General features: G+C 43.1%; 1 protein-coding gene across 4 annotated transcripts in view; it reads right to left on the reverse strand.

Annotated features, from left to right (window-relative positions):
* Window positions 1-26,914, reverse strand: part of lrmda (leucine rich melanocyte differentiation associated) — a 1,191,210-nt gene that overhangs the window by 233,952 nt on the left and 930,344 nt on the right. Inside the window, exon 6 of one of the 4 annotated variants that reach the window (XM_068020594.1) lies at window positions 12,566-13,786. The exons of 2 other annotated variants lie outside the window; for them this stretch is intronic. In XM_068020594.1, the coding sequence (XP_067876695.1) occupies window positions 13,784-13,786 (3 nt within the window). In that variant the 3' untranslated portion in view covers window positions 12,566-13,783. Of the gene's footprint in view, window positions 1-12,565; window positions 13,847-26,914 lie in introns of those variants that run through there. One more of the 4 variants, XM_068020593.1, reaches the window with a different exon arrangement.

The raw sequence follows: 26,914 nt of genomic DNA on the forward strand, positions 1-26,914 counted from the left end.
GATATTGAATCTACACACATTAAACTGACCAGTCAAAATTTTATCTGTAAAGTTTTGCAAATAGTACAAACCTTAATAACTTCACTGAACAAGAGGCAGACCTATGGAACTATTACCCAAAAAGAACTAGGCTTTTGATGAAATTGCCATAATTCCTCTGTATCTATTAAATGCTGTAAAATTCAGATAATTTCAATGCTCTCCTGTCTTTTGTTTTAGGAGAATTGAGCATAGCATTCTAGATATTTTAGAACTCACCCTTGGTTCAGTGGTACCACTGTCACCTCTGAGCCAGAAAGTTGTGGGTTCAACCCCCATTTCAGAGACCACATAATCTATGCTCACATTTCATTCCAATACTGAGGGACGTGGTACATTATTGCATATAGCATCCTTCAGATGAGATGTTAAACTGAGGCTCTGTCTGACTAAAAGATCCCATGGCAGTGTTTGAAGAAAAGCAGGGAGCTTTCCCCCAGTGCCCTGACCAAACTTAGTGGAGTTAAGGCCACAATCAGATCAGCCGTGAGCATATTGAATGGTGGAGCAGGCTTGAAGGGCCGAATGGCCTACTCCTGCTCCTATTTCTTATGATATAATAATTCCTCAAACACTATTTGCCTCTCTGATAGCTTATGCATTTGACTACAATTGATTTACCAATCTATAGAAGGGGCTACTTTAGACCTGCACTAGGATCCAAGTTGGCACGTTGCGCCGCTTTTCAAAAAAGGAGGTAGAGAGAAAACAGGGAACTACAGGCCAGTTAGCCTAACATGAGTCATTGGGAAGATGCTGGAAACTATTATTAAAGAAGTCTTAACACTGTACTTGGAAAAGCATAGTATGATTAAAACAAGTCAGCATCGTTTTACTAAAGGGAGATCCTGTTTGACAAATTTATTAGAGTTCTTTGAGGATGTAACTAGTAGGGTAGATAAAGGGGAACCATTAGATGTAGTATACCTGGATTTCCAAAAGGCATTCAATAAGGTGCCACATAAAAGATTAATAGGTAAGATAAGGAGCTCGTGGTGTTGGGGGTAATATATAAGCGTGGATAGAGGAATGGTTAACAGACAGGAAGCAGAGTGGGCATAAAAGGGGCATTTTCAAGTTGGCAGGTGGTGAATAGTGGGATGTCACAAGGATCAGTGCTGGGGCCTCTGTTATTTACACTCTATATTAATGACTTGGAATACTATGTGCAGTTTTGGTCTCCACATTTAAGAAAGGATATACTTGTATTGGAGCCGGTGCAGCGAAGATTTACTAAATTGGTGCTTGGGATGAGGGGGTTGGCCTATGATGACAGCCTGAGTAAATTAGGCTTATATTCTCTGGAGTTTAGAAGAATGAGAGGTGATCTAATTGAGACATACAAGATTCTGAAAGGGCTTGATAGGGTAGATGCTGAGAGATTGTTTCCACTGGTCAGGGAATCTAGAACGCAGGGGCACAGTCTCATTCAGGACTGAAATGAGGAGAAATTACTCACTGAAAGGGTTGTGAATCTTTGGGATTCTCTACCCCAGAGGGTTGTGGATGCTCCATCACTGAATACATTTAAGGCTGGGTTAGATGGATTTTTGGTCCCACAGGGAATCAAGGGATATGGGGAGGGGACAGCAAAGTGGAACTGAAGCCCAAGATCAGCCATGATCATATTAAATGGCGGAGCAGGCTCGCTGGGCCATATGGTCTACTTCTGCTCCTATTTTTTGTGTTCTTGTGAAATTTTCTACTACTCACAACTGCAACCTATTGATGCATCGGGCATATTGGTTTAGTTTTCAAGCCCAATCAACTACCAGGACAAACAACTCAACATGAGAAAAAGACATCAAAGGCGAATGTCAGAGACAAAAGGCTGAATTTTCCCAAGCCCATGGAGGTGAGTATGGAGGCAAGGGGGAAAGTTTGCCATGAGTTGATGCCACCAGCTGCTTTTCCCAGGGATGCCTGGGCCCAATGCTGGCAATCTGCTTGTCTGTGGCAGGATGGCAATTAAGTTTGTTGAGTGACTAATTACCAACAGCTTTCACGCCACACAGTAATTTCATGTGGGGCCCCCTGCTGTGTCTGCATCCTGGCAACTAACAGGAGGCGGTTTCACAGCGGGAGGTCGGAGATACATGAGAGCCAACGGTTACCGGCAGAAAACGGCAAGGCTGCTGTCTTCCCATGTCTTTTTTTTTTCAAAAATATACTTTATTCATAAAAATCTGTAAAAAATACATTACACAACAGTTTCAAGTTCACATTCCAGACAGTGCGATACAGATAGTGAGTTGCCTCACAACCCATGCCATTCCATTTTACATGCAATGTACATTTGCATTACACAGCAAAACCATAGTTTGGTGCATAAAGCCCGAGGGGTTTTACACAGGTTCCAGCCCCTTGGTATACTATGGCTGGAGGGCCTTATATAGTGGTCTTTCCCCACTGAGCCTTTGCGGCAGCTGCCCCAAGCTTTAGTGCGTCCCTCAGCACGTAGTCCTGGACCTTGGAACGTACCAGTCTGCAATACTCGGTCGTGGACAACTCTTTGCACTGGAAGACCAGCAAGTTTCGGGCAGACCAAAGAGCGTCTTTCACCGAATTGATGGTCCTCCAGTAGCAGTTGATGTTTATCTCGGTGTGCGTCCCTGGGAACAGCCCGCAGAGCACAGACTCCTGTGTTATAGAACTGCTCGGGATGAACCTCAACAAAAACCACTGCATCTCTTTCCACACTTGATTTGCAAAGACACATCCCAGAAGGAGGTGGGCGACGGTCTCTTCCCCACCACAGCCACTTCAAGGGCAGCGTGTGGAGGGGTTGGGACTCTGGACATGCAGGAAGGATCTGACAGGGAGGGCTCTTCTCACCACCAGCCAAGCTACATCTTGGTGGTTGTTTGAAAGTTCTGGCAATGAGGCATTCTGCCAAATGACTGACAGTCTGCTCAGGCAACCATCCGACAGGATCCACCATCTCCTTTTCCCCTAGGGCCTTGAGGACATTCCATGCAGACCACTGCCTGATGGATTTGTGGTTAAAGATGTTTCTCTGCACCAACTTTTCCATGAAGGATAGGTGGTACAGCATGGCCCAACTGAATGGAGCGTTCCGCGGCAATGTGGCCAGACCCATCCTTCGCAACACCAGGGACAGATAGAACCTCAGCACGTAGTGACACTTGGTGTTTGTGTACTGGGGATCTACACACAGCTTGATGCAACCACACACAAAGGTGGCCATCAGGATTTTTCTCCCTTCATCCAGAGGTTTGAACATCGTGTCCCTGCGGACACGGTCCACTTTCAATCTCCAGATAAAGCGGAAGATGGCTTGGGTGACCGCCACAGCGCAGGAGTGGGGTATGGGCCAGAGCTGCGCCATGTACAGTAACATCATGAGCGCCTCGCACCTGATGACCAAGTTCTTACCTGCAATGGAGAGAGAACGCTGCTCCCACATGCTCAGTTTATGTTTTACCATGGCTATACGCTCCTTCCAGTTTTTGGCACACGCCCCAGCCCCTCCGAAACATATCCACAGCACCTTCAGGTAGTCTGACCTGATGGTGAAGGGAACATAGGATCGGTTGGCTCAGTTCCCAAAGAACACGGCCTTGCTCTTGCTGCGATTTACTTTGGCTCCCGAGGCTGGTGGCAGATGCTCATCAACCTGCGAACGGACAGCGGATCCGAGCAGAAGACGGCGAGGTCGTCTACGTACAGGGAGGCTCTGACCTGAGTGCATCCACTGCCTGGGATTGGCACCCCTCTTAAGCCTGCATCCTTCCTAACAGACTCAGCAAAACGTTCGATACAACAAACAAACAAGACAGGGGAGAGACGACAGCCCTGTCTGACTCCAGATTTGATCGGGAAACTGTCTGATTCCCACCCATTGATTAAGACTGCACTACTGATGTTCGTGTAGAGCAGTTTGATCCAATTGCGGATTCCCTCCCTAAACCCCATTTTGCAGAGCACACCCATCATGTAGGTGTGCGATATCCTGTCAAAAGCCTTCTCCTGGTCCAAGCAGATGAGGCAGGTGTTCACCCCCGTCTTGCACATAGACGATTGTATCCCTGAGTAGCGCGAGGCTATCAGAGATCTTCCTGTCGGGTACAGTACAGGTCTGATTGGGGTGAATCACCAACTCCAGAGCAGACTTGACCTGATTGGCGATGACTTTGGACAGAATCTTGTAGTCTACATTAAGCAGTGAGATGGGCCACTGATTTCTGATTTCCGCCCTCTTCCCCTTCCGCTTGTAGATGAGGGTGATGATGCCTTTCCTCATGGATTCGGACATGCTGCCATCCAGAAGCATACTCTCGTACATAACCAGCAGGTCTGGGCCGATCCAGTCCCACAGAGTCAAATACAACTCAACCAGTAAGTTGTCACTTCTGGGAGTTTTACTTGTCTCGAAGGACCTGATGGTCTTTGTCAGCTCGTCCAGAGTTAGCAGTTTGTCCAGACTCTCCCGCGTTCTGTCATCTAAGACCTGCGCGATAGATGACAGGAAGGACTGGGAAGCCGTGCTGTCCGTGGGCTTCACGCTGTACAATCCAGCATAAAAGGATTTGCTAAGCCTTAGTATGTCAGACTGCGATAATGTTACCGAGCCATCCTCTTCCTTCAGGCTGCTGATCACAGAGCTCTCTCTGTCCTCCCATTTGTTTCCCCCAAAATATACTTTATTCATAAAAATCTGAAAAAAATACATTACCAAACAGTTCAAAACAGCACCAAGTTGACATTCCAACAAGTGCAAAGGAAATCAATTTTCTTCAATATAGGAGTGAGTTGCCTCACAACCCTTCCATTTTACATGCCATATACATTTTACAGCTAAACCATATTCAGGGTATACAGCCCGAGGGGTTCTCCATGGGTCCAGCCCCTCAGGTCACTATGGCGGGAGGACCTTACACAGTGGTCTTTCCCCATTGAGCCTTTGCGGTGGCTGCCCCAAGCTTTAGTGCATCCCTCAGCATGTAGTCCTGGACCTGGGAATGTGCCAGTCTGCAACATTCGGTCGTGGACAACACTGTGCACTGGACACATATCACAATCTTGCCAGTGAGTGTGGAATTCATGGAGATGGATGTCTCTGATTGTCATGGGCCTAATGAGGTCTCAGCCACTCCTCTGATACTGATGGCAGTTCCAGTGCTTCCCTACTGCTGCTGCTGCTTGGGCCTCAGCAGCACTCCCACAGGTCACACAGTGGGGGCTCCCGGCCTCCCTCGCAGTAGGCTGCACTGTCTGCAGTTCGCAACTCCAGAACTCACCTGCCATCCCTAATTGAGAGGCGAATGCAGAGACAACCGAATAATTGGCTGTCTCTTGTAAAATTCAGCCTGGAGGCTTGCTGCTGCCTTGAGCGGGTTCACAATCTGGAAATGACCCCACATGGGTTCCTGACGCTCATGGCAAAATTCAGCCCATGCTGTCTATTGGTCTGTTCTAAGGGGTACAACTTGGAAGCCACGGTGAAATTGTGACATTTTGATTTATAAACTTGGCAAAATCTAGTGCTCATAACTCAAAATGTCAAAAGAACTTGCAATTATACAACACCTTTCATGACCTCATGATGTCCCAGAGCACTTCACAGCCCATTAAATAATTTCGAATTGCAGTCACTTTTGTAATGTTGGGAAATGCTGCTGCCAATTTACAAACGCAAAATATCTCAAACAGCAATGAGATACATGTCAAGACATTTTTTTTTAAAATTGATGTTGGTTGAGGGATAAATGTTGGCCAGAACACCAGAAGAACTACCGCCACTCTTTGAATACTACCATGGGATCATTTTGTCCACCTAAGAGAGCAGAAGGGGCCTATATTTAATGTCTCATCTGAAAGACTGCATCTCTGATTTAGTAGATTATTGCAGTGAAATATCTAGCAGCTTAGGTTATGTTCTCAAGTCTCCAGTATTTTCTGTTTTTACTTCCGTTTTCCAGCATCTGCAGCATTATGCTTTTGCTAAAAATGCATTACCTTGTCTGGTACCAAGCCATGCAAACATAAAGCAAAGTCTAGTATTTAATTCCCAATCTGTTGGGCTAGCTGATCTCAACTGGGCCCGTGCTCCTGGATATGAAGAGAGAAAAATCTAACCAGTTTTGCTTCCAATCATGATCCAGTTACAACTGTTAGAAAGTGTGTGTTTGTGGTCATAAACTAAGAATATGTTCAGATTTGGTTATGATGTGGTCAACGGTCAAATAATCTACTGACGTTCAGTCAAGGTTCATACATTAAGAATGGCCAGTTAGGCGAGATACCTAGGGTTGCTGGCTTACTTGGAACCATATCCTAGGAATAGTCAGTGTATTCAGGAGTGAAGGGAGGAAAGTGACAAAAACACAGTTGCAAATCCATTAAAATAATTTTTGCATTTTAAGTGCCAGCTATTCATTAATAAGGGACAGATCTACAAAGTCACAATGGAAATTTGCCTTACACACAGATTTACAATAGCAAAATACTGCGGATGCTGGAAATCTGTAACAAAAACAAAAAATGCTGGAAATACTCAGGTGGTCAGGCAGCATTTGTGGAGAGAAAAACAGAGTTAACGTTTCAGGTCTGTGTTCTGATGAAGGGTCCCACTGTTCAATCAGCTGAGATAACTAACTCAGCATAGACCAGGGAATGTACTTGTGACTTCATTGTTGGTATGGTTCAGTACCATGTCAGAAAATGCATTACTTACAAATCATCAGGAAACTAATGTTATGTGTTTCAATTGTTGGGTTAAATTGAGAACAAGGTCATCACAAAAACAGGAACATTGTGTACACTATAATATTAAACTGCTAAAAGATATATAATATTTGCATTATTATATATTTTTATTAAGAGCTGAGACTAAAATATAGCTTGCTCTCTCTCACACCGCACAGTTTCTTGATAAAATATTCTGCAAAGATAGTCTTTGTACCCCACTTCAGAAGGTCGATCACACAAAAATCAACATCTACCTAAACTTACCTCGTAAATTATTATCCTTGACTGGTCGTCTTCCCTGGTGTCACATTTTCATACACCCAGATGTTCACGAACTATTGTTTTCCATTCCAAATTCATTCATCTCTACCTGTAATTATTCTTCTAACCCTCAATCCTGTTCCATCAGATAAGCATTCAGCTCTTTTATTTAAGATGTTAAAGCAACACAACTTTTAAAGGCTTTAGCTGGAATATATCAAATATATCTTGTTACAACCAGGTGAGGACAGAGTCTAGGGCTCCCCCCCACCCCTCTCAACCTTTTCCTGGTTTGGCCATAACAGGGTTGAACTTTTAAAATACAGTGTTTTCAGCTTCCCCTCTGAGTCCTTGCTCACTGTTTTGTAATTGCAATTGCAAAGAAATCAACCAGACAGGTTTTCTCAGATTTAAACAAGAAAGGTGAAAGTTTATTAACCTTAAAACTCTAACTCAGTTAAAACTACCAAGAATATGCAACATGACTATGCTGGCATGCCTACTCGATAAACACACACAGAAATAGAGACAGAGGAAGAGAAAGAATTAAGGGGGAAAGGTTTTAAGTAATAGATGGAATTCAGTTACTGATTCTGGGTTGGATGTAAAGTCTTTGATTGAAGTTAAGTCTTGCAGTTCTCGTTGGGGCCCAGTGCATGATTTCAAGCTTGTTTAGCTGGTACCAGAAGGCTGCAGGAGTCTTCTGTCTTGAGGCTTCAGTTATTTCTGTGAGTCCCTGGAACTTGACATGAGAGAGAGAGAGAGGGAGTGCTCTCTTCTTGAAGTTCAATTGCGGACTCTTCCAAAAACTATTCTGTGAGCACAATTCAATTAACTCCAGATTGGCCAGCAGGTTATTCATGCGACTAGCTCCCTGTTCGAACCAGCCTCTCCTGCGAGGTTTGTGGATTCCTCCAAGCTTACTCTAAGTAGCGGGGGTGGAATGCTGCCTCATACACAGTCAATGACTCTCAATGTCTTTTGATCATCACTATTGACAACACCCATCTGACTAATTGAATCCGGGAGTACTCCCATTGTCTCTCCATGCCACTGTCTTTTAGAATGCAAATGTGCAGCCATGTTTTCAGCCACTGTTCTGTGGTCTTTTTAAACAAGTTATGTTCAATGTCCAGTAAGCATTCAAATAATGTTCCATATGATAAAATTAATATTTTCCATCTGGCAGGTGTGGTTTCCATCACAATCTACTTTCCTGTGAAAGCATAGTGATCAAAACTGCCCGTAACATTCCAAATGTGATCTCGTAACTCATCAATATATGATTAGGATAAGTTGTTTGGACTTAGTCAAATAACTGTGATACATCCCAGTAGAACTGGCTTTGTTGGTATTCTTCTTCTTTGGCCTCCTTGTCTCAAGAAACAATGGGTAAGCGCCTGGAGTGGCGATAAAGGCCAATTCTAGAGTGACAGACTCTTCCACAGGAGCTGCAGATAAAATTGGTTGTCGGGGCTGTTGCACAGTTTGCTCTCCCCTTGCGCGTCTGTCTTTTTTCCTTTCTTCAACTCGCCACACTTTAGCCCCGCCTTTATGGCTGTCCGCCAGCTCTGGCAATCACTGGCAACTGACTCCCACGACTTGTGATCAATGTCACAGGACTTCATGTCACGTTTGCAGACATCTTTAAAGCAGAGACATAGACGGCCGGTGGGTCTGATACCAGTGACAAGTTCGCTCTACAATGCGTCCTTGGGGATCTTGCCATCTTCCATGCGGCTCACATGGCTCAAGCGCCGCTGGCTCAGTAGGGTGTATATGCTGGGGATGTTGGCCGCCTTGAGGACTTCTGCGTTGGAGATACGGTCCTGCCACCTGATGCCAAGGATTCTCCGGAGGCAGCGAAGATGGAATGAATTGAGACGTCACTCTTGGCTGACATACGTTGCCCAGGCCTTGCTGCCATAGAGCAAGGTACTGAGGACACAGGCTTGATACACTTGGACTTCTGTGTTCTGTGTCAGTGCGCCATTTTCCTACACTCTCTTGGCCAGTCTGGACATAGCAGTGGAAGCCTTTCCCACGTGCCTGTTGATTTCTGCATCAAGAGACAGGTTACTGGTGATAGTGGAGCCTAGGTAGGTAAACTCTTGAACCACTTCCAGAGCTTGGTCGCCGATATTGATGGATGGAGCATTTCTGACGTCCTGTCCCATAATGTTCGTTTTCTTGAGGCTGATCGTTGGGCCAAATTCGTTGGAGGCAGCCGCAAGCCTCTGCAGACACTCTTCAGTGTGGGATGTTAATGCAGCATCGTCAGCAAAGAGGAGTTCCCAGATGAGGATTTTCCGTACTTTGGTCTTCGCTCTGAGACGGGCAAGATTGAACAACCTGCCATCTGATCTTGTGTAGAGGAAAATTCCTTCTTCTGAAGATTTGAATGCATGTGAGAGCAGCAGGGGGAAGATGATCCCAAACAGTATAGGTGCGAGAACACAGCCCTGTTTCACACCACTCAGGATAAGAAAGGGGTCTGATAAGGTGCCGCTATGCTGAATTGTGCCTTTCATATTGTCATGGAATGAGGTAATGATACTTAGTAGCTTTGGTGGACATCCGATCTTTGCTAGTAGTCTGAAGAGAACACGTCTGCTGACGAGGTCAAAGGCTTTGATGAGATCAATGAAAGCAACATAGAGGGGCATCCGTTGTTCGCGACATTTCTCCTGTAACTGCCACACTGTGCCTCAGGGTAGACACGCTCAGCCAGCTTCTGCAGCCTGTTTAAAGCAACTCGAGCGAAGACTTTCCCCACTATGCTGAGCAGGGAGATTCCACGGTAGTTGTTGCAGTCACCGCGGTCACCCTTGTTCTTATAGAGGGTGATGATATTGGCATCGCACATGTCCTGTGGTACTGCTCCCTCATCCCAGCACAGGCAAAGCAGTTCGTGGAGTGCTGAAAGTACATCAGGCTTGGCACTCTTGATTATTTCAGGGGTAATGCCGTCCTTCCCAGGGGCTTTTCCACTGGCTAGAGAATCAATGGCATCACTGAGTTCCGATTTTGTTGGCTGTTCGTCCAGCTCATCCATGACTGGCAGAGACTGGGCTGCATTGAGGGCGGTATCAGTGACAACATTTTCCCTGGAGTACAGTTCTAGGTAGTGCTCCACCCAGTGGTCCATTTGCTTGCGTTGGTCAGCGATTGTGTCCCCTGATTTAGACTTGAGAGGGGCGATCTTCCTGATGGTTGGCCCAAAAGCTCTCTTGATGCCATCATACATTCCTCTGATGTTTCCGGTGTCGGAGGCCAGCTGAATACGACTGCATAGGTGTTGCCAGTAGTCATTTGAGCAGCGCCTGGCTGTTCATTGTGCAGCGCTTCTGGCTGCTTTAAGTGCTACAGATGTTAACTCGCTGGGGGCTTTCTTGTAGTTCAACAGTGCAATGCGCTTAGCCGCTGTGACAGATTCCAGCTCTTCAATGTGAGATTGAAACCAGTCTGCATTCTGCTTCACACGTTTGCCAAAGATGGTCATTGCTGAGTCATAGATGGCGCCTCTGATGTGGGCCCACATTGTCTCTGCAACCCCTGTAGGAGTGTTTTGAAGGGCTTTTTCAAGTGAATTTAGAAACTTATGTAACAGCTGTGGATAAGAAATTCTACTGGTGTTGATGTGCGGGCGGCCCTTCTGCTTGGAGTGATGCAGCTTCTTTGGTTTGAGTCTAACCTTGCTGCACACCAGGGAGTGGTCGGTGTTGCAGTCCGCACTGTGGAAGCTGCGTGTGATTTGAACGTTGTTTAAAGAGGCTCGCCTTGCGACAATGAGGTCCAGCTGGTGCCAACAACATGATCTTGGGTGCCTCCAAGAAACCTGGTGACAGGGTTTAGTATGAAAGAACGAGTTGGTGATGCAGAGGTTGTGATAGGTACGCAACTCAAGCAGTCTCTGTCCATTCTCATTCATCCTTCCAATGCTATAGTGCCCAAGGCAGGAGGGCCATGAGTCATGGTCGGCCCCAACCCTGGCATTAAAGTCCCCCAGCAGGAACAGATGTTCGGTATTGGGGATGCTACTAATGATATTATGGAGTTCCTCATAGAACTGGTCTTTAACTTCAGGTGGGGAGCAGAGTGTTGGAGCATAGATGCTGAGTAGGTGTACTGGACCAGAGGTGGTGAGCAGTCGGATGGACAGTATGCGTTCCGAGCCATTTGAAGGTGGCTCTATCATGCTGAGCAAGGAGTTTCTGATGGCGAAGACCACTCCATGCTATCTTGGTTCTTCAGGATCCCTACCCTGCCAGAAGAAGGTGTAGTCTTGCTCTGCTAGAGATCTGCTCGCAGGGAGGCGTGTCTCCTGAAGTGCTGCAATGTCTACATTGAGTCTACTGAGCTCGTTGTTAATGATGGCGGTCTTCAGAGAATCGTTGATTTGTGTAAGGTCTTCCGACAGGCCAGGACACACAGTTCTGATGTTCCAACTTGCAAAATGAAGGGCTGGTACCGTCTTTCCTTTTTTTGTCATGCTGTTTGGTGCGGTGTTACTGTCTACTTGTCGGGCAATGACCCTGAGCTCCAAGCACCAATTGAAGCAGGTGGACTGTGGCGGGACAGAACCTTACTGACCAGAGCTGCCCGGTTTGAGGCGGGCGGTAGCTGTCTAGTGAGATGCGATGACCTCTCCCACCGACAAAGGCAACCCGTGGCGCCCAATCTCTACGCCAATTCAGTTGGACTTATAACCCGTAACTGCTGCCTTCTGTGTTGTTTTGGTCGCTGTGAGGCGACTATGGAGTGACCTCTCCATGGCGCATGCCTGGGCAGATGTATGGAGGTTGTGAGTTGCCCAAGCATCAAAACCCCCTCTCAGCATTCCTGGTGGGGTCCAAAGGAGTGCAGAGCATGACGCTTGGCACCGGTATAGCTGCAGGAACTGCCAGAAACATGCCAAAGGTAACACATGACTGCCTTCGGGGTTCCGCTCCGGATTTTCTGTCAGGGTTTACTCCCTTAGCCTTGGTCTCTCCTGAGACGCCCACAAGGCAGTGGGGTTGTTAGGGTTCCTGCTCAGGGATAGGTGAATGCCGGTGGGAGGAGGTGAGGGGGAAGGGGGTGCAGGGGAAGGGGGTGCGAGGGAGAGGGGGTGCAGGGGAAGGGGGTGCGAGGGGGGAGCTGGGAAGAGGGTGCGAGGGGGTGGGGGGAAGGGGGTGCGAGGGGAGTGAGCTGGGAGTATCAACTGGCTTTGTTGATATTAATGGTCCATTTAAAGCGATATTTTCAGTAAATGATTGACTTCACTTCTTCATTATGCAAATTCCATGTGGTCTCTTCCAATGTGCATAACATTCATTTACCTACCTCAAGATCCATCTGCGATGCACTTCAATAGCTCAGATTTCTTTGAACATCAATCTTTATTAAATTCAGCTGGCTACATCGTGTTAGAGAAACTTCCAAGACTGTTTGTGAAGACGACACTGAGACTAGGATGCTTTGGTGGATATTGTTTATTGCTTGCCATGGAGCTTACTTCGCCTCTCCAAACAACACCCACAGCCAGTGCTGGCTGGCTCTTTATATATACACACTTGAATACAATTAACTAATTGTCACCCAACACCTGTTCACCCTACTATCTTGAACTACCAGGTATTTATCATCCATTAACAGAACTTCAGACCCTAATACATAGTTTGGTGTCATTAACAAATGTTATATTATCTATACTTCATACTATAGACAGACAATATTCTCTCCATCACATTTATCAATAGTGTGAACAGATCCTTGCACATCTCTGCTAGTCATAAACATTTAAAAAAATGTATCTATATCTTTTGCTTTCTACTAACTAGTGCTCACTCCAATTAGCTAATTTGCCAATAATAATACAATGTTCAATTTTCACTGTACGCCTCATACGTATCAACATACTTGCAATGATAGGAGTGTTGGGGTGGGGAAAAAGGCAATACAAAATTTGGAACACTGCATATGCACATTGTATACAGGTATCTTACAAATAATGTACCATCTAGTCACAGGATTTCCAATCTTGGTCCATATATTGGAGGGGTTTTGCATTCAATGTCCTTATGAAACTCAATAATTTATGATACTGCATGTCTTTTGACTTCAGTAACAGCAACAAACAATTCTGTCTGAAATGTGCTTTCATTTGCAATGAAAAGTTGTATTGTACAATAGTATTAATTCACATGTAACTGGCATGAAACTTTCTAGAACTTCTTGGTGTCAACAAATTTTGAAATTAAAAGATGTCAAAAACTAGATCAATTTATTTTATTCACATAATATTACTCTAGTATTTATATTTTCAACAAGTCTGCAGAATCTTTGGATGAATGTCATCAGTTCACTTTTAGACTGCTTCTCTGGATCACTATGTGCAAACCTATAGTACTTATCATTCGAAAGTAGAAAGCTAAGCTCTGCATTTTATCATGCATGATTAGTTTGATTTAAATAACCATTCGCAGAGAAAAAAATTTACTTTTTTGCATTGCCAGCAAATGAATCTGTTTCTTATTCACTAATGCTTAAAACTATTATTTCATGCCCTTATAAAATTATTTTTTAAAAACAAAGCATTTAGTATATGTAAGGACTTGACCAGACTTCTGGAATTCCCAGTCTCTTGGGTAGTCTCTTTTTATTGTAATCAGTTTTCATTACAGCTCTTTGATCTCTTCTTTCTTTGTACACAACACTTCATCCATCACCTTTATTTTGTGCCATAATTGCATGTGAAAGATTTCTTCTTTGATAGAGGTTGGATGCCAAATCACTATTGGAAAGAGTGTTGAAAAGTGTCATATGTGCAGTCTGCTTTAAAAAATCCATACACCTGAGGAAGAAAAACAATTTTTCATAGATATGACATATCTATCATCCCTCTGCAGGATATGAGCTGTTCTGTGTGCTTAATAGTGAGGGCTTTGCATGGTGGAATACTAAGCGCTGAAAGAAATTTGTAGCATGTTACACACTGTCTGGCAGCCTTCCCCGACCTCATCTCATCTAGCCCTCTGATAATTCACAATTTGTGTTCCAGAGGGCTCATCACTCTGGCTGAGAGAGTGCCTGGATGGGGCCCTGTCTCTGCTGTCTGTCACACTGTCAGTCAGGTGCTTCTGTCTCCCATCACCTGCTGACAGCACCACATGCTTCTCAATTACCGACTAGCCACTGTTTTATTGCATTTCAGCAACCGGTGATGATATTAATTCTAAGCTTGTTTATGCCAAGATTTCAGAACTTCATTCAAATTTCTAAATATCTCAAACTAAACTAAGTGATTCCAACACTCCAAAAAAAAACAGCTCTTACTTTGGCACCACACATTTTTATTGACATCAGAAATAATAATATCCATCAACGATCTGCCAAGTCCCAAGTGGGTTGGGTGGAGAACAAAGACATGACTGTCTCTCTCTGCTGTGGTTACAAGGAGATGTTGATGTACCTGCCATTCAGGTGCAAATAGTATCATCATGACTGCATAAATCAGGTCTTTCAACCACTTTAACACCACTTTGAAAATGGGCAATGTTCGCTTATTCTGCTGATTTTGAGAGTAAACAGAATTTGGGAGGCTGTAATCAACAGTAGAGCAGACAGTAATAGGAGACAAAAGGAAGCATTAACTGTGTTAGCTATACTTGCCATTGGCATAAATAGGTAAGGTGATGATTAATGACTTGAGGGAAAGAATTAACCGGTATGATGAACAGAGACAAAGCCTGTCAGCTCGGTTGCCCACAAACAAGACACAATGCATCCATATAGCTGCTGGATGTGACAAACAAAAAAGTCAAGTTAATGGACAGCACATGAAAACTTAATTTAACCCTGTCATTATGACGTCTGCAGAGCTTTATTAGCACTTTGGCATTCACAGATGATGAGGTCAAAGAGGCTGAAAACACACATTTGTTGAAAAAATGCTCCACAGTCAGACTGAAAACTATATGGGAAAAAAGATGAATATGGGGAAGGGGGACCAAAAAGAACCTTTCAATACTCAGATGTCAAGTGTGCCAAAACTGAATTACCGAAAAGAACTTATTTTGTATCTTAACAAAGAGTGAGGGGCAACAAGCTCAAATATCTCTGCAGGGATTTCTCCACAAGGGGTTTTCACACAATTTCAGCACTATGGAAATATCTCAATTCCGAAACTGACGCAGCACAATGTACAGCACTTTGTACTGAAAAGAGATCGCAAGTTTAGTTCACCGTGAAGCTTAGAATACTACTTGGAATAAAATTTGTAAAAACTCTGTCGAGGAAAGAAGTAACTATATTAAAAAGGACTAGAAGATAAACCTGTGCCTTTAGCATTTCCATATCATAAATAAATTTGTAAGTTAGTGCGATAAACATGTGGTTCAGGTCTTTATAGTATCTCCCAATAAATGGGGATATAATTGTGCGTTGTTGCTGTTGTATTTGTAGCATTGCTGGGGCGTTCTGGAGAAAGTCTTAGACTCCGGATAAAGTCAACTAACAACTCTTTATTATTTACATTTACTATATACTATATCCAAAGCCTCCTAAGCTAGCATCCTCTGTGCTGTTATCTCTTGTTCTCCTCAAGCCTATACCATGTGACCATTACATCATCACTTTTACAGTGGGAGGGGTCACTCTCACTGTCTTCAGTATTTTAGCCTTTACATCCTTATATTACATCTCCCCCCATGTCTTTATCCAACATTTTTCCAAACATAAAAACATTCATGGCTTACCTACTACCCTCTCTCTCCCTCAAGCCTCTGACTTCACAGATTTGGTTTGACAACTCTCCCTGATCTGGTTGTAGTCTGTCTGGGACAATAAGTAGTCTCCTTTGTAAGTCTGGATTGCTGACTTGGTTGAACTTGACTACAGAGTGTAGCATTCTGTTCGGTTTGGGTTTGTTCATCTTCCTCTGGATCTTCCAAATGAATTATTAGCTGTTGCTTTTAGGGAATAGGAATGATATCCCTCTGATTTCTTTGCATGTTCTCTTCAGTCATGTGTATCACATACAATCACTGATAGTCTTTGTGTTTATGGATTACTGTACCTTCCCTTTCCAGGTCACGTATCCATACTCTTTGACTATTGTTTAATTTGGGTAAGTTTCCCATTCGAAATCTTCTATTATAATTCAGGATTTCTCTTCTTCTATAGGAGTTTTCCCTATCTCGTACTTTCTCATAGTCTTGAGCCTTCAATTTCTGAGGCAACACTGGAAGCTGTGTTCTTAACGTACTGCCCATTAGTAATTCTGCTGGTGATAATCCGTACATTAACAGCGTTGAAAGATAAATTAGGAGTGAGATTGGAAGATCTTCATTTTTATTTAGCGAAGACTTTAGGGTTCTCACACCTCTTTCCACCTCACCATCGGACTGTGGATACCTCGGTGAGCTTGTGAGATGCTGAAAGCCCATCTTCACCACAAACCGAGTAAAACATTCATTTGCCAACTGTGGTCCGTTGTCTGATAGTATTCTGATAGATATTCCAGGCCACCATACTGAAGATTGTGCCCTCGCTCTGCACTTGGTTATACCCAAATGGCGTTGGTGTAGACAATCTAAGATATCAGATCTCATTGAACTAGGAATAACAATTCTCTCATTGCAAACTAATAAGTTGTCAATTATGGTAAAGTATTTCCTATACTCACGGAATATCTTTATTGTTCTCCCTCCTGGACTTTCTTGGGGTCACCCTTGTGTATAATACTGTCTAATGCAAATGCATTCTTAATCAATTTTTTGGGCTTGTCTTATTTCTCGCAACTTGTGTGCTTGCTGGCCAATTTTGTGCTGTTTGTTGCAAATATGATTCTATGTCGCATACGAAATTCACAGCTTCCTGAGTGGGATGGTCTACCATTGCCCTTGATAGTGCATCGTCTGACGATTGCAACTTCCCTTGGACGTATACTGTCTAATACGTATATCTCATCAATCTCAGATGAAATCTTTGTATACCCAGAGGTACCTTTGCAATTTCATTTTCATCTAACAAGGATACTAAAGGTTTATGGTCTGCGTCAATGACGACACGTAATCCAAGGATATAGTCTGAAAATATTTAACATGCCCATGTGATGGCTAGAGCTTCTTTTTCTATAACTGTCTGGTGTGTCTCTGTTTATGACAAAGCTCTTGATGTGTAGAATATTGTCTATGGGAACCATCAAGTTGCTCCTGAAAAAGAACTGCGCCCAACCCAGCTGAGGAGGCATCTGCCACTAGCATCGTAGGTAACGTAGGGTTGTCGTGTGCCAAGATGTCCGGAGAAATAAGCATCTCTTTAATTTTCTGGAATGCTTGTTCTTGACAGGAATTCCAACACCACGCTTGCTGTTTTATGAGGAGTTATCTCAGTGGATCAGTTATCTGTGCTAAGTGAGGTAGAAACTTTGTTAATTGATTTACTATTCCCAGGAATCTCTGGAGCTGATGAACAGTAGTAGAAGGAGGAAATTCTGTAATGGCCCTGGTCTTCTGTGGATCTGTCATTATACTTTCACTGCTCACTATGTGTCCCAAGAAATGAATCGAAGTCTTAGAAAATTTGCATTTCTCGTTTAGTTAGACCTGCTTCTTGAAGTCTCTGTAGAACCTGTCGAATTCTTTGGTTGTGTTCCTCTACTGACTGTCCATGTATCAGGATGTTGTCCATGTATCAGGATGTCATCCATGTGACAAATAACTCCTTTGAGCCCTTCTAAGATGTTGGACATAGACCGTTGAATGATCTCTGGTGCGGATGTTATTCCAAATGATCACCTATTGAAACAAAACTGCCCAAAAGGTGTTATAAGTGTGTTCAATGGTCTTGAGGTCTCATCTAGGGGTACCTGCCAAAACCCACTATTGACATCGAGTTTCATAAACATGATGTTCTGACAGAGTTTCGCTAAACTATCAACTGTGGTCATGGACATTGGGTGAATCTTAAGCGCCACTAGAGAATTCCATTTTGCTTTGGGACAGAAACCATGGCCGAACACCACTCCATTTGTTGTGTTACTGGAGAGATAACGCCCGTTCTTGTCATCTCTTCCAATTGTTCTTGGACTTTGGTCAACAATGGATGAGGTTTTCTTCTTGGTGTGAAGGTACACACTGGCCCGGCCCCTTCCTTCAGTGTGATCCTGTACTCCATCTTGAGTCTTCAGAGCCCCTGGTAAAAAGTTTTGGGTATTCTGCTTGAAAGTGATTGTTTACCTTTGTTTGCTTGACTTTGTCTATCTTCTTAATAAACTGCAGTTCTAAACATGCATTCCTACTCAGTAAGGACATTTCTTGATTATGCAAGAGATATAAGACAACTCTACCAGTTGTCTCCCTCTATGCTGAAGAGTTGCTTGGAGTTTGCCTTTTATTCTCAGTTGTGTCCCGCCTGGACCATACAACTGTATATCGCCAGTTATAGGCAATGTCTCATCACCCACAGCTCTTGGTCAGACAGTACTGTGACACTAGCCCCATGTCAAGTTTAAAATTCGTAAGGCATCCATTCACATAGATGTCAGCCATCCAGATACCTTAATCTGGGTTACTAATTTCTCCCAGGAAATCTCCTGGTTCTTTCTCATCTGGAGATTGATGAACTTGATTCACTGCTCTTTGCATGAAGGTCTTTTGCTTTGCACTGTTAAGCAAATAAATTTTGGTCTGGCACATTTTCCCATAATTTTCCCAGTTTTTTAAACAATTAAAACACTAGGCATTACTTGCTGGACACTGCTCCCGTCTGTGGGTCTTCCTGGCTCCACGACATTGTCGTGGTTTCCCTGTGTCATGCACCTTCTCACCTGTATGTGTTTTCATTTCCACAAAGTGTTTCTCTGACTTTGGCCTCACAAACTTGTACTGGCATTGGACTTCTCATCCACGGCTTGTTTTCAGCTCATAGAATGGCCCTATTCTGTTTGCGAACTTCAGCCTGTCTTACAAATTGAATGCCCTTTTCCAGTGTAAGGTCTTCCTTGGATTGCAAAAAGTCTGATAAGGATTCATCAACTATGCCGACAACTATCCGGTCTCTAATTAGCTCTGCCGTTAATTCACCATATTCGCATTCTTCTGCCAATCTATACAGATTAATATAGGAATCTACGGATTCACCAATCTTCTGCACTGCTTATTAAATTTGACTCTTTCCAAAATGTTATTGCTGCGAAGATTGAAATATTTATCAAAGGCTTGAAGTACCTCTTCAAATTTATTGCAAGCCTCCATTGACAGACAATTACGTCATCCGAAATCGTACCCATTGAATATAAAAGGGTGTTCACTTGTTCACCTCCGATTTGGTATGGAGTTGAGAAGCAATCCTAAATTTTAGGAATCTTTGCCTCCATAAGGACCAATTTTGTACCTGATTGGGTCCTTCTTGATCGTGGAAATTTTCAGGCATTCCAAATTTTGAAGCCATATTGATTAATAGACTTTTTAGGGTGTTCCCCTTTAAGAAATTCTGTTTGCTTGGTTTTTTTTTTGCAGGGCTTGCATGCTTTAATGGAGGTGTCCCCGCTGTTTTCGGGAGTTCCCGGCTGATTTAACAGACTTTTTTAGGGTGTTCCCCATTCTTTGATAAATTCAGTTTTTTTCAGGCTTGTTGGCTTTAATGGAGGTGTCCTTGCTGTTTTCGGGGGTTTCCTGTGCTTTTCAGGGGTTTCCCGCTCTTCTCCCTTGCGTCGGCCCGAGTGAAGGATCGGGTTTTTCGCCTTTTGTTTTCAGTTTCAGAGCACATTGACTTTAGAGAATTACTTCAAGCTTTTCAAAGAGCTTTTAACCCAATCCAAGACCGTTGGTATCGTGACTCACCCAATCGCTGGATTCTACTTGCAGACCACCACACTTCTGTGGTGCAGCCTGTATTTCTGTGCCCACTGCAACTCCAGAGCTCTTCACAACCTCTTCTCCAGGTAAGTAGTCTTCTTTCTGTACCGGGCCAGTATTTATCTTTATATTTCTCTGTTGTTCACCACAGTTTTACCACTGCCACCATATTGTGAGTTGTTATTGTATTTGTAGCATTGCTAGGGTGTTCTGGAGAAAGTTGACTTTATCCTGAGTCCAAGACCAACAACTCTTTATTATTTACATTTACTATATGCAAGCCTCCTAAGCTAGCATCCTCTGTGCTGTTATCTCTTGTTCTGCTCAAGCCTATACCATGTGACCATTACATCATCACTCTTACAGTGGGAGGGGTCACTCTCACTGTCTTCAGTATTAACCCTTTACATCCTTATACTATAATAATGATCCTCTGCGCCAGTTCTCTTTTAGAGAGAAAAGCTGGCAAAATCTTTAGGAGAAATTCAGAAGTTTTCTAAATCAATAAAATAAATACGAGTTTTAGTTCAGTGCAAGAACTGCAGCTGCTGTCAGTAAAAGAAAAGGAAACACCCAATCAGAAACCTCAAATGGTTTTAAGACACAATACCACAATGATTTGGCGGGGGGGGGGGGGGTGGAATTCATTCTATATAGTGGCTATTTCTCATGTGAAGTTATGTTAGTGATCACAACTGCCGCATTTACATTCTCCAACTTACAACTGCAAGCTAGGGAATTTTTGAAAACTCATCAAAAAGACATAAAAAATTTCATAAATATTAATAACTTGGGATGTGATAGACTTCTTGTATGTGTCATAATATTAAATGTCAAAATACCAGTAAGCATTTATGTAATAAAATATACTAAATCATCTAAATAGGGTTTGGAATTTTTTTGCTATATTTTTAGTTTATGTAAGAAGATGCTTTATGAAATTTAACAGACCAACAGTTAATACAAATCAATAAGCATATCACTGTTGTCAAGAAGACCCTATATGCCAAATGAGAAATATTAATTTCATCATCATTAGACTTGTAATGGAGAAATTCTTGCAGTTAATCTTTAAAAAAAAACCTAGCAGCCAAGATGGCAATCGCAATTTGCATCTGAAACATGTTTTCATATTCAAAAGATCCACCTGGATCTTTGAGCAGCATGGACCCAGGACAATGGCTTGTTCTAAATGATTGAATTACCTAAAATGGCTTCATTAGCATGACAGTCAAGGCAATCCTAACACCTTGACTTTGAAAGAGAACGCCCTCCAAGTGTAACTTGGCATCCTGGGGCCTGTGGAGCCAATTCCTGACCTTGAATTTCATTAGAAGGTTCCAGAAAACCTGAAGCAGCCATGTGACCATTTGTCCATCTTGGGTGAAGCTTGTTTTGTTTCCTTAGGACAAAGAGACAAGCAGTAACTCAGTGTGTGCAGCAGCAGAAGGCTGCATGCTTCCCTTTCTCTCTTCCTCACTCCAGAAAACATCCAGTTGAAAACTGTCTGTGACTGTGGACCCTCCAAGCCTAAAGACTGCTACAGCCAGAGACCAGGGGAAGACAGCCAACTACAATTCTGCCTCCAAGAAAATCCTGAGCAAAGCGGGCCATCCACTAAGTGCACTTTGACCCACCAAGGACTTCAAAAATACATCTTCAGCCGGATTCAACCTTATCATCCACTCCAAAGACCATGTATTTAAGTTCCTCTTATTCTGGACTCTAATCCAACCGTCAAATCTATTTTTCCCTGTGTAATCCATTTGTGCGTGCGATTCTCATGTGAACGTGTGCATGAATGCATAGCTTTTTTATATTATTTTAAAATCGGGGTTAGATTGTTAAGTATGATAAACTTACCTCTTTCTTGTTTAAACTCAAGAAAACTTGTCCGATCGGTTCTTTCACGATTACAGTAAAGGTCAAAGGTAAAACACAGGGAGGTAATGAGCACAACCACTGTTTTTAAAGGAATAAACCCTGTTGCGGTCAAATAAGAGGAAGGGCTAGAGGGGCAACTGTGACACCCTCCTCACTTGGCCGTAACACTGTCAACTTCGGGTGAGTGATTTTAAAAACAATGAATCAATAATGCCTTAATTCTTCAGATTAAAATACTATGGCCAAATAAGAATTTCTTTTCTTTCTTTTGGGCCTCCTTATCTCGAGAGACAATGGATACGCGCCTGGAGGTGGTCAGTGGTTTGTGAAGCAGCGCCTGGAGTGGCTATAAAGGCCAATTCTGGAGTGACAGGCTCTTCCACAGGTGCTGCAGAGAAATTTGTTTGTTGGGGCTGTTGCACAGTTGGCTCTCCCCTTGCGCCTCTGTCTTTTTTCCTGCCAACTACTAAGTCTCTTCGACTCGCCACAATTTAGCCCTGTCTTTATGGCTGCCCGCCAGCTCTGGCGAATGCTGGCAACTGACTCCCACGACTTGTGATCAATGTCACACGATTTCATGTCGCGTTTGCAGACGTCTTTATAACGGAGACATGGACGGCCGGTGGGTCTGATACCAGTGGCGAGCTCGCTGTACAACGTGTCTTTGGGGATCCTGCCATCTTCCATGCGGCTCACATGGCCAAGCCATCTCAAGCGCCGCTGACTCAGTAGTGTGTATAAGCTGGGGATGTTGGCCGCTTCAAGGACTTCTGTGTTGGAGATATAGTCCTGCCACCTGATGCCAAGTATTCTCCGAAGGCAGCGAAGATGGAATGAATTGAGACGTCGCTCTTGGCTGGCATACGTTGTCCAGGCCTCGCTGCCGTAGAGCAAGGTACTGAGGACACAGGCCTGATACACTCGGACTTTTGTGTTCCGTGTCAGTGCGCCATTTTCCCACATTCTCTTGGCCAGTCTGAACATAGCAGTGGAAGCCTTACCCATGCGCTTGTTGATTTCTGCATCTAGAGACAGGTTACTGGTGATAGTTGAGCCTAGGTAGGTGAACTCTTGAACCACTTCCAGAGCGTGGTCGCCAATATTGATGGATGGAGCATTTCTGACATCCTGCCCCATGATGTTCGTTTTCTTGAGGCTGATGGTTAGGCCAAATTCATTGCAGGCAGACGCAAACCTGTCGATGAGACTCTGCAGGCATTCTTCAGTGTGAGATGTTAAAGCAGCATCGTCAGCAAAGAGGAGTTCTCTGATGAGGACTTTCCGTACTTTGGACTTCGCTCTTAGACGGGCAAGGTTGAACAACCTGCCCCCTGATCTTGTGTGGAGGAAAATTCCTTCTTCAGAGGATTTGAACGCATGTGAAAGCAGCAGGGAGAAGAAAATCCCAAAAAGTGTGGGTGCGAGAACACAGCCCTGTTTCACACCACTCAGGATAGGAAAGGGCTCTGATGAGGAGCCACCATGTTGAATTGTGCCTTTCATATTGTCATGGAATGATGTGATGATACTTAGTAGCTTTGGTGGACATCCGATCTTTTCTAGTAGTCTGAAGAGACCACGTCTGCTGACGAGGTCAAAGGCTTTGGTGAGATCAATGAAAGCAATGTAGAGGGGCATCTGTTGTTCACGGCATTTCTCCTGTATCTGACGAAGGGAGAACAGCATGTCAATAGTCGATCTCTCTGCACGAAAGCCACACTGTGCCTCAGGGTAGACGCGCTCGGCCAGCTTCTGGAGCCTGTTCAGAGCGACTCGAGCAAAGACTTTCCCCACTATGCTGAGCAGGGAGATTCCACGGTAGTTGTTGCAGTCACCGCGGTCACCTTTGTTTTTATAGAGGGTGATGATGTTGGCATCGCGCATGTCCTGGGGTACTGCTCCCTCGTCCCAGCACAGGCATAGCAGTTCATGTAGTGCTGAGAGTATAGCAGGCTTGGCACTCTTGATTATTTCAGGGGTAATGCTGTCCTTCCCAGGGGCTTTTCCGCTGGCTAGGGAATCAATGGCATCACTGAGTTCCGATTTGGTTGGCTGTATGTCCAGCTCATCCATGACTGGTAGAGGCTGGGCTGCATTGAGGGCAGTCTCAGTGACAGCATTCTCCCTGGAGTACAGTTCTAGGTAGTGCTCAACCCAGCGGTCCATCTGTTTGCGTTGGTCAGTGATTATGTCCCCCGATTTAGATTTGAGGGGGGTGATCTTCTTGATGGTTGGCCCAAGAATAATCACTTTAAACAGCAGCTTTAGTCTATATTACAGGTCTAGAAAGATAATCTTGTAAGAATGGCAAAGTGACTTACAGCATCTCAAAACTTTGTGTGGAACACAGAACTGAATTCTCAGACATTTTAATCTTAGTTATCTCACTTGATTGTACAATATTAAGTCTACTCTTTACTCCAATGAAGAATTCATAATCTTCTTAGCTTTTAGCCTTCATCATATTTAATGGCTTACTTTGAAGTGGAGATGACAGGAACTATTTAAAACTTATAGTCATATTGATTCTATTATGACAGCAAACTTATTGAGTTTACAGTCTCCTCAGACAGAAAACAGCTCATCTTGTAGCAGCATCCTACATATAACTGTAAACTCTGCAAGGCCTGCTGGCATATTTCCATTCTTGTATCAATTTTAATAACTTGTGCAGATCCCAGTGCTTTTTAAAAAATAAATAACACAAGAACTCTTCTTGTAGTTTTGACCTAAAAATAATTTACAATTATCTCTAAATTCTGAGGGACATAACAGAGAAGCATCTCATATGATCTGAAATCCAAACACTTACAATTTGGAAATAAACTGTGCATTTTTATACTGCAACTCCAGCATCTCTGTGAAAGCAATTCTGAAGTTGCAGCGATGTCAAAGCTGCAATGCAAATCTTGAGGGCCCAGCTAACTGCAAAGAGAAATACTGAGAGACTCCCTACAGCATGGAATGCAACTTAAGTGTGGCCTCAAGCCATATTTTAAAAATTCTCACAGACATCTTTAAATCCTAGCTGAAATTAATTCACATGATTGTGTAATGCACATAGTCTCTGAACATTTAAATTTTTCACACGTGCAACCACACTTGAGCAGAGCTTACTCCCAGGCAGGAGTGCAATTCCAGTTGGACATAACACAAATACCAGTCTTTAACAAGTGGCTGCAAATAAATACAGCATAAAACAGTGGTAATGAAAATATATTACACCTGGAAGTACATCTAATTCTCTGAATATTTGTTCTGTTTACAGATTGAATAATGTTGGCAACAGTACACAACCCTGTCATACTGCTCTCTTCACTTGAAACATAACTGATTGTCCATCTTCTAGCCTGATGCTCGCTATTTGGTCTCAATGTAGGCTCTGGACAAATCTCACATCTTTACTGTCAATGTCACCTTTCAGCGACACGTCTATTAGCTTTTGGTGATAAACATGATTGAATGCTTTTTCATAATCTATGAAGCATATGTAAATGTTCTTGTTTTCTTCTAGATATTTATTGAAGATTGTTCTTAAGCTAAATATTCCCTCTCTTGGACCCTCCAGGTCTAAATCCAGGCTGTGTTTCACCAATTTCTGCTTCAAATGTGTTACTTCTTTTTATTATGATTTTCAAGATCACTTTGATGAGATGACTCATTAGCTCATTGTTCTAAATTGATTACACTCCACTGCTTTAGGTTTCTTAGGTATCTTAATGAATAATGAATGTCTCAAGTCACTTGGAATGTATCCTTTGTAATACATTTGATCACAAATTTCTGTTATCACTTCTAATTCTGTTTCTCCAAGGGCTTTTAGATGTTCTGTTTTTACTTCATTTATGCCTGGAGCTTTTCCTGTACTCAATTTCAAAGCATTCTTTACCTCTGATAGCATAATATTTGCTCCTTTCTTTGCCTCCATATCTTGAGGATTCGCGCGATTTCGATCATCATGCAATTCACATATATTCTGTCCAACTTTTAGCGACTGCGCCCCTTTCAAACAACATTTTACCATCTTTGTCTTATATGCACTACTATCTGTTGTTATCCCTTTCTTTCTATCTATCAAAGATGTCACCTTCTGGTGCATAACTCTCATTGTGATTTCTGTCCAGCTCCAATACTTCATCACACATCGCATTATACAATTTCGCTTCAGCCTGCCTACAAGCATTCTTTATTTTCTTTTCCTCATACTCAGGTGTGTTTCTTTTCTTTCCCCTTTCTATCATTCTTGCTAATATCTCATTTGTCATCCACTCCATGGCTCTTTTTCTTTTCCGTTTTGGTAATATTTCATTTGCAGCATTTTGTATACTCTCATGTTTTTCCATTTGCTTTCTAATTCTTGTTCTGAGATCTGTTTGTTCTGTTTCCTCAATCCTGTGCAAAAATTGGTGGCAAGAACATAACAAACTTGCGGTCCGCTGACGACACAGCGCTACTTGCACAATCAGAAGAGGCCCTACAAAATATCATAGATCAAGTAAAATCTAGAAGTTTAGAATATGGATTGAGTATGAACACCAAAAAGACAAAAACAAAGGTAGTTAGAAGGAATGCTTTAGAATAAACCAGAATGAAGATTGAAGTGATGGTGTCACACTGAAACAAATAGCTAAGTTTGTCAATTTAGGACAAATGATAACAGAAGATGGTAGGTGCAATGCCAAAGTCAGAAGAAGAATAGATATAGCCAAAAGTAATTTTGTGAAGATGAAGGATGTGTTAACAATGAGAAAGCTCAAGCTTTTAACAAGGAAAAATCAACTCATAAGGTGCTGCATTCTATCCACTTTCCTGTATGCCTCAGAAACCTGGACAAGAAGTAAAAATCTGTGGAACAAAATAGAAGCCTTTGAAATATGGATGCTAAGACATATGCTTAAAATTCCTTATACAGACCATAAGACAAATGAAGAGAAGCTTGAAATTGCAAGAGCAAAAAGAAGTCTAAAAAGTGACATCTAGAAAAGAAAATGTCAGTATTTTGGCCATTTGATTAGATCTGAAAAGCTACAGAGATCTCTTCCATAGGGGAAAGTGGAGGGCAGCAGAAAGAGGGGGGGGGGGGGGGGGGTGACCTAGATGTAGTTGGATGATGCACGTCACAGAGCAGTTGCAGATGAACTACAGTAGATGTGTGAGGATGGCACAAGATAGACAAA

This window comes from Heterodontus francisci, chromosome 42, assembly GCF_036365525.1.
Source record: "Heterodontus francisci isolate sHetFra1 chromosome 42, sHetFra1.hap1, whole genome shotgun sequence".
In the NCBI taxonomy this organism is placed as follows: Eukaryota; Metazoa; Chordata; class Chondrichthyes; order Heterodontiformes; family Heterodontidae; genus Heterodontus; species Heterodontus francisci.